Source organism: Hemiscyllium ocellatum, chromosome 26, assembly GCF_020745735.1.
Source record: "Hemiscyllium ocellatum isolate sHemOce1 chromosome 26, sHemOce1.pat.X.cur, whole genome shotgun sequence".
NCBI classification, from domain to species: Eukaryota; Metazoa; Chordata; class Chondrichthyes; order Orectolobiformes; family Hemiscylliidae; genus Hemiscyllium; species Hemiscyllium ocellatum.
The window spans coordinates 14,654,684-14,663,689 of NC_083426.1; the positions used below are offsets into that span (position 1 = coordinate 14,654,684).

At 39.1% G+C, this 9,006-nt stretch overlaps 1 protein-coding gene across 1 annotated transcript; it reads right to left on the minus strand.

The window, feature by feature from the left end:
• Positions 1-447: 447 nt before the first annotated feature.
• LOC132828154 (pepsin A-like) lies at positions 448-8,715 on the minus strand. The gene is made up of 9 exons (XM_060845080.1): positions 8,660-8,715; positions 8,399-8,561; positions 6,431-6,548; positions 4,349-4,467; positions 3,450-3,649; positions 1,848-1,967; positions 1,572-1,716; positions 753-851; positions 448-594 (listed from the first exon to the last, which is right to left on the minus strand). Exons 1-9 carry the CDS (start codon positions 8,713-8,715, stop codon positions 448-450), a joined length of 1,167 nt encoding a protein of 388 aa, XP_060701063.1.
• Positions 8,716-9,006: the final 291 nt, after the last annotated feature.

Sequence of the window (9,006 nt, forward strand, 5' to 3'; positions counted from 1 at the left end):
TCAGATTTCACTGCAGACAACGTCTATCTTCAACAGAAACCTGCATGTCTCTGGAGAGTGTCACAGCTCCAAGAGTTTATCACAGCGAATGTCAGAACCAAGAAAGAACCAAGTAAAAGTGCTACACAATCAAAGTGTGGGAATAGTTAGACTGTCTCAATGTTCTCATTTCCAATCCAGATCCAGTGTCCTTAATCTGTTTCTATAAAAACCCACCTTGACAAGGCATTTAATCACATTCATTTGTTATAAGTTAATGTGGAGCACTGCTGAGCACAGTCCACACGCTATTGCCAATGGGATATCTTTATTCAGAGTCATTCAAGAGATGAAGACTTTACTATGCAGCCATGTGACAACTCAGTGCTGGGGTACTATGTGATCACTGAACATCAACCCGGAAATACCGATCAGGGTGAGTTTTTAATGAGAACGTAAACGAAGGAATTAAGCAGCCTTAGCCAAGCCCACACGGTTGTTCCCCACGTCGAAAATGGAATAATATTCCCCAATGAAAACATCTCCCAGAATCCAGAGGCTTCCACCAGTCACACCAAATCCACTCATGCAGCTTCTTTGGTTGTTGTAAGTGCTCTGTAAGGAAAACAAGCACAGTTAACACTGGCTCATCTCATCATCACCTTTAGTGAGCATGACATTATTGAAGAGTATTGAATATATTCAATGCATTCCATTAAATCTTTTGAAATTTTAGGTATATTCTAGCACAGTATAGTTATCCAAAAACATACCTGCAAAGTGTAGGCTTGTGGAGGAAGAGGGAAGTCGACTCCATTGATTGTGAAGACCACATTGGGCATGTTGTACAGATTGTTACAGTTTATGGTGTACTGCAAGGAAACAGAGACAGTATTCAATCACTGTGTCCATGGAAGGATTTATAAAAAAAAATTCATGGCGCAATAACATAATCCTAACATCATTACAGAACGCAACATGTGTCGCAATCTGAATGCACAAATAAAAGTGAAAGATTAATGAAAGGAGTGGCAGTTTTGAGGATGTAATTTACTTCCTTTTAGGATTAACCTATTAATATTTCTGAATATTTGATGAGGATCTGTTGAAGAGTTACTGGACTCAAAATGTTATCACTGCTTTCTCCCCATAGATGCTTCCAGACCAGCAATTATAGTTTTGTTTTGAATATTTGTGTTCAACTCAACTTTAAAGTGAGAACTGTTTTTTGGATTCAATGGATTTTCCTTCTAATGCTGCACTCTATTTCAGAAGAGACTTCTGTCCTAGAATGTGCAGCTTCAAAAATGTAAAGTCTCTTTACCTGAATATTACTGCAAGTACTGATGCATTTTGCATAATTTCTAGTGATATATGCTGACTAGAGTGACTATTGTCACATCTTTATTAAAATTAATTTAACATGTACTTCCAATAATTGCATCTTTGTCCCTCCACCCAAACTGCGAGAAACTGATAGGCTTTTGTTGAGCAAATTCTCAATGAGAATTTGCAACATTTTTGTAAAAATAGTCATTTGCCCTTTGTAATAACTTAAATGTTAGAAGTGTATTAAAACATGCCATTTCTACCTGGCCATAGTAACTTGGAGTTGCTCCAATGTACTGCTGAATGGTGTTGATGGGTGTGCTGGGACCAACAAGGAGAGAAGTGCCAGTGTCAACAATGGCTGGACAACCTCCACTGCAGGCCACAACCTGCCCATTGATTGTCACCCTGAGGGAGAGAAATGAATCAAGAGTTAACGAACATTCAAAAGCTCCCAAACTGATTGGGCTAAATGAACAACACAAAATTAAGTCAGTTCAAAGTATCGATCCTAGTTGTGGATGGTGTTAATCACTTACCGGTCAATGAGGATTTGCCAGTAGGCCTCACGAGTGACGGGAACCCAGTGAATTTGACCTGTGTAGTGACTTGAGTCAATTCCACCAAACACAATTTCACTTCCAGATGCACCGTCCTGTCTGTAAAACACAGAAAAATCAGAAGCAAGCTGAGAAGCAAAGAAAAACATCATATTTTTGGTTTAGGGAACTAGTACTTGGTGCTGAGACTTCCTGTATTGTATCAATGTCATTTTCATAATTCACTCGTCAAAAGTCATTGAGTACAAGCTTGCCATTAATACTCTGGGCAACACCAACAATTCCACCATATACTAATTGCTCAAGTCAAAAAACGATGTCTTTTCAATGAATGAAACAGGTTATAATCTGTGCTCTGTTCGATTTTATTGCTTTCAATTCAGAATTGGGTTGATAACACCAGAGAAGAGATTCAATGTTGAAATCAAATCACTTTGAAAGAATGCATTTGAAATGATGCATTCATTTCACATCAAGATCGCTGTAAATGCCCAACAATCAATTCATTTGTTTGAGTAGTGTTAGGTGAAGGGGTAAATGTCGGGGAATGGGTTTGGGTGGGTTACACTTTGGCGGGTCGGTGTAGACCTGTTGGGCTGAAGGGCCTGTTTTCACACTGTAAGTAATCTAATCTTCAAAAAAGTGTCTTTAATATTGCAGACAAACCTAGCAAGATTTCTAATCAGCAGCTGTAGGAACTCAGTAGAAATGTAGCATGTACTTTAATTTCTGAACCAAAAGATATTTCAATCTGTGCCTTAAGTTTTCTCAACAATGGAGCATTCTCAATTGTCATGTGTACAGATGCAAAATGTTCAGATGTTCTGATTTGATACAATCCTCAACATTTCAGCCAAAATGACTGCCCATTAACCCTGGGATCGTGCCACTGTGTTCTCGATTGCACAGCTCAGAGGGAAACTTACTAACGGTTTCTACCCGGAAAAATGCCTTGTGAATCTTTCGAGAAATTCAACCTTGGAGAAATACAGAAATGATACTCCATTTTCCAGGCACGCAGTGTAAGTTTTAATTCAACTGCATTTAAAGCATCTATTCCAATGTTTGCAACTGCCAACCAAAGTTGCAGTCTTTCTTTCTCAGTGTCTCTCTCTCTCTCTAAGTGACCACACCTCTGTTTAATTAATCATAGGGAGTAGTGACAGACGACAGTTCATTGAACATCAAAGAGATCACCTCTCCGTCTTCTGAATTCCATGGAATATAGAATGGATTTGCAGAGCCACTCATCAATGGATAACCTTCTCATCTCGGGGAATAATTGAGTGAACCTTTGACCAACTGCACATTGGGAACCAAAAAGCGCATAGGTCTTCCATGTGTGAGGTATTGTACCACACTATATAATTGACTCTCACATGTTACTCAAAGTCACCATTGAGCTTGATTTCATGACATCCCAACACAGGGAAAAGAATATTCATAGTTCAGGCAAGGTAGGTATTTTGAGTGAAACATTCACAGGGTTGAACAGACTACACTCGCTCCAAAGCCAATGAAAATATCCACTTCATGCTTCATTCAGAGGCATAGAGTAAGAATCATGTGAGAAGTGCTTACCTGGTCAGGTAGACAGAAAAGAGAGGCTCATCCACCAGATGCTGAGACATTAAGTTCTCAAACACAGTTGTAGCTCCTGATGCTGCAAGAGATGGGTAGCCCATGCCCAGAATTCCGTCAAACTTAACGTAGGAAAAGAAGCCACCGGGTTCACTAGTACTGAGACCAAATTCCTGATTGCGGATGTTGATGTTTGAAATCTAGGAAGATAAGGTCAAGTGAGAAAACCTGAGGAATTCAGCAAAACATTGTCTTGTGAATTAAACTTCCCCTTAATTTGCTTCAACAGTTCTTATCAAGTAGGCTTCTCATTACCCTCACAGCTAATAATGAACACCAATGAGATAAATTAACAATAAAACGTTTTTAAGCAATCCTGGCTTGTGGATACAGTTTGGAAAAACAATGAGGGAGAAAATGTATGTCCCTCCTTGAATAGTAGCTTGTGGTTATTTCCATTCAGTTCACTGGGAAGCAAGAAAGCTCCAGTTCACTCGGTCTGCATTATTTGTACAACTGTGTTTGATCTCGCAATCTTTGGATTCAGAGTGTTACTGCTTTGCCATGACAGATTCCCAAAACATGTGATATTCCATATCCAACACAATAGACATAAGGATGTGAATTGGCCCGAATGGCTGGGAATATAGGAAACACTTTTGTCAAATTTCTAATGGGAAGGATTTGGACAAGATTTATTTCAAATCATTGTCTTGCAAGTTGGCACGCACTCTGCAACTTTCTCATTACGTATCCACATGATGTCTTGGCTTCTAATTGAAACAACATGTTAGTTGGACTGCAAGAATTTAGTGTCTGCACTTTCTAGCTGTAACATTAGACACTAATTATCAGTGTTGTGTCATTTAATTTATTTGATAAGTTCACAATTGACTTACTCTGACAGTGTCATATCCCAATATTCCATTCATGGCGCCTGTTCCATACTGGATAGATACACCCTGGTTGTTTGAATGGTATGTTGAAGATGCACTGGGATTGAATCTGTGATGCATTGCTGTAGTGGAACATACATGTCATGATATTAATAAGAAATGTTTGAGCAATTAATCTAACGCAGGAAGAGAGATTTGTGCTAAAAAAAACATTTATTACTTCACATTTGAAAAATGTTTCAGTTTTTACAAAGAATCCTTTCTAAATTCCTGAACCTTCATACATGTTTATCTGTTGCCTTTCCTTTGAGGAGCAATCCTGAAAGGCATTTTGTGTTCATGTGTGATGACATTCTATGAGCAGGACATACGCTCGCTTGTCTACATTCACCCACATATATACATTATGATGCACTGCGGGATGTCCTTCAGTTAACATCCTCATTGGTATACCTTAAAAATACAATAACCAAATACATTTAGACACCAGAATTCTTCCAGTGTGGAACTATGTTGGGTCAAAAGCTGGGGATATTCTCTTGGGCATTGAGGGAAATTGAGGATGTTGTGAAACTTGAAAGGATTCAGAAAAGATTGACAAGGATGTTGCCAGGGTTGGAGAATTTGATTGAGAGGGAGAGGTTGAATAGGCTGGGGCTGTTTTCTCTGGAGCGTCAGAGGCTGGGGGCTGTCCTTATAGAGGTTTATAAAATCATGAGAGGCATGGATAGGATAAATAGACAAGGTCTTTTTCTTGGGGTGGGGAAGTCCAGAACTACAGAACATAGGTTTAGGGTGAGAGGGGAAGATATAAAAGGGACCTAAGGGACAACCTTTTCATGCAGAGGGTGGTATGTATGGAATGAGCTGCCAGAGGAAGTGATGGAGGATGGTACAATTACAGCATTTAAGAGGCATCTGGATGGGTATATGAATCATAAGTGCTGGCAAATGGGACTAGATTGAGTTAGTATATCTGGGTGGCATGGACAAGTTGGACCAAAGAGTCTGTTTCCGTGCTGTACATCTCTGTGACTCTATGAGCAGCTGAAGAAGATTGGAATTTCTTCTGATGTTTTAGACAAGTAGTTCAAGCAAAGCTTTTGCCACCAGCTAATCAGATAAGGGGCAGGATTGAGGGATTGGAGCAAGAAATGCAAAAGGATATCTGGAGGTACCTTTCTTTATGCAAGTGGTACTGACCTGGCAGTTGCTGCCCACGAGGGTGACGGTCATCAAACTGATCAATTACTTCAGAAAGAAATTTGATGGGATTTCGAGGGAATCAGCCAGTGGAGCTGTGGTGCTGAAGCCGGGAATGGCACTGACACGACAGAGACCAACATGAATTTGAAAGACTGAAAGGTTTTCTGAGATTCCAGGACATAGTGTCAAGAAGAACTCACCTCCATATGACACTTTTAATTTGTTTGGTTTATTTATAACATTGAAGAGACTTTCTACATTCTTTCAGCCTTTCAATCTGATTTGTCATTTCAAACACAGCACTAACTTTTGCTGCAATGTTCCTGCCCATCTATCTCTTTGTCTTCTATCCTTGCCTCATTTCTGAACATTGTACCATACACATTTATTGGATTAGTGCTGCTAATTGCCTTCTGCAGGATGGCTGAGCAGGAAGGTGTTCAGCTCTTACCACTTTCTATCAAGTGTATCATATTTCCAGGATGGCAGTCAATCTGTTTCTCTGTGTGATAGACATACTTTCCATGGCCAACAATTTCTCATGTGGAATCAACCTTGGAGTTTCCGTCCCACATGAAGTGAAGATATACGAAAGCAGCAATACCTCTTACCTTGGAGTACAAACTGGTAATTATTTTAAATTAATGTTAGGCTTATAGAGTAGGTTCACTCAAATGTTTTAGCCGTTGCTAAAACCATCAAGAAATTAGCATTCTAATAATTTTCTCTCCAAGCCTTTTGATGGTTTACAAAACTCAAAGGTAAGCTACAAATATTCAAGAAATATCATTCTCTTTCAATCTTGTTCTACAGCTGAATTCAACAAGAAAAGTGATCATGTAGAGAAACATGTTTAAATCGGCAGTAACATTTACTCACTGCATGACTGTTCAGAGCAGTAAACTGAAGGGACCCAGAGGTTGGATGAGCCTGTATCAAAGATGACGGTGAAACTCTGTGGTGGATTCCCAATGCTGATTGCTCCATAGTATGACAACTGTCAGCAAGAACGAGAAGACCTCAACTTAGCAACTGGGAATATAGTGAGCAACGCGTGTTATTCATCTTGTTATATTCTATACCCTTTAACAAAGGTAAATCCCCCCTATAACCACTTTATGAAATAAATGACATAGACGCAGCCAAGTTAGTTTGGAAGAATAAGCGATCTTTCTGTTCTGTTGTTTTGCTGAGTAATATATCCCATTGCTAAGATGATTTTACCTTTCAATTTAAACCCTTTTGATCTCAAATCATATCTCAGATCCACCTGCTGTTAAAAATAATGCCAAACTGTTATACTAGACCAGCCAGCAGCCCTACCGCAGTTAATTAAGTGCATACTGTAATATCGACCATTGGTGAGAACAGGTGTCACCAGTAACTTCTTACACTGCAACAGAAGCTTTGACTTTAGACTGGATTTGGTATTCTGCATCAAGCTCCATACAATCAGAGAATAGTTACAAGCAAAGCAGATGGTCATTCATTGCAGCATGTCTTGCTGACTCATTACAACAGTAACTCATGTAGTCCTCCTCCATTATCTTCCCCCACAATCCTGGAAGCATTTTTATTCAGTTAATTCTCCAGTTTCATTTTGAAAGCTACAATTGAAGTAGCCCTGTCCACCCTGTTAGACAGTGCATTGGAGATCCTCGTCAATAGCTGTGCTCAATTGTTTTTCCTCAAACTCCATTTCTTCCTTTCCTAATCACCGTTCCTCCAATGGGGAACTTCCGTTCTGTCCACACTCTCCTGATCCTTCATGATTCAGAATCTTCCAACAAACTTCTTTTTGACTCAATCCTCGTCACACAGAACAGCCCCAGCTTCCACCCGTGTGAACTATCCCTGTGACTGGGATTCCTCATCACCTCCGAACCCATTCTCGTAAATCATTTCTGAACCTTCTCTCATGCGTCATTCCTTAATTGTTGTGTTTGGAATGGACATAATGCTCTAGTTCAGGCTGAATCAGTGTTTTATACAATAACTTCCTTGCACCTATGTTCTGTGCAATTATTTATAAAGCCCATGTACCTTATTAATTAATTAGTTCTGCCAACTTCAAACAATTTGTAATGTGTACAATTAGATCTCTTAACTCCTGTACCCTCTTTATTTCATATTGTCTCTCTGACCTTTCTACTGCAATGTGTAACTTCACACAACGATGGTAAATTTTATCTGATAAGTATTTGCCTAATCCAGCGAACTATCTCTGTCCTCTTCATTTTGACTGCCACATTTCTCACTGTTCACATTACTTCTGAATTTTGTTTCCCCTGCAAAGTTTGACACTGTGCCCTGCACATCCAAGTACAAACCATTGAAATAGACCAAGATCTTTAAGTATTAATCCCAGGGGAAACCATCTTATACCTTCCTTTAGACTGAAAAAGATAATTTCTCATCACAACACTTCACTACTTGTCACTCAGTCAACTTTATATCCATACTGCTAATTTCATTCAACTTTATTGGAAAGCTTGGTATATGGCACTTTGTCAAATGGTTTTAGGTCGTCTACACATTATGACAACCTGTTATTTGAAAAAAATCAAATATTTTACTTAGCTTTCCCAAACTAGTCCATATTTCTCCGAGAGATTTTCAGCATATGACAATAGCCCACACTTGATATCTAAATCCCATCCTTGGAGTTTTGTGCTGTTAATTATAGCAGGTTAAAGAACAACATCATGTCTTCAAAAAGCATAGCTTATCGACTCAGTTGTTATCACTGATTAACAACAAGTCTCATGGAAGATGAAAATATATGCAGAAGCTTCAACAAATATAGCTTATGATGTATTCTTATTTTTTTGTTGATGAATGACTTACATCCAGGTAGTTAATCATTGGTTCCGTTGTATCCAGAGATTGGCTGCAGTAGGGCACTTGATATTTTGAGCAGGGATCATATGGATGTTTCATCAGGAATTCTTCCAGCAGCCCTTTCTCCTGGAGAACATCACGGGCAGATTTGCCCTTAAACAAAGGCATTCTGCCAAGAAAAAACAATAGTTATAAGTTTTGTCATGTTTTATTCTTCCTCGCTGTCAGATTATCCGTTCTCTCTCTTGTCGTGTGACAATTTCTGACCTGATCACACATTCCGAGAGCTGGATACAAGCGAGGGCGACTAGTAGCCACTTCATGGTGCCAGTTGGGTTGGTTCAGAGACTCATCAGAATCTGAAGTGTTGTGTCTGAGCAGCGACATTTATACTGACTGTAATCAAACCGTTTCATTGTCACGAGGCCTCCGATACGATCATTCAATATGAGAAGTAAATATTAATGTAGTCATGATTGTTTTATCTCAAATGTAATCTCTCATTAATTAAGGGCACTCATTGACTTCAGTCATAGTCAATTGCGAAAGTTTGGATTAAAAGCAAAGCTTATTTAGTGTTCTGCAATTAGTGCCTTATCACTGATAATGTAACA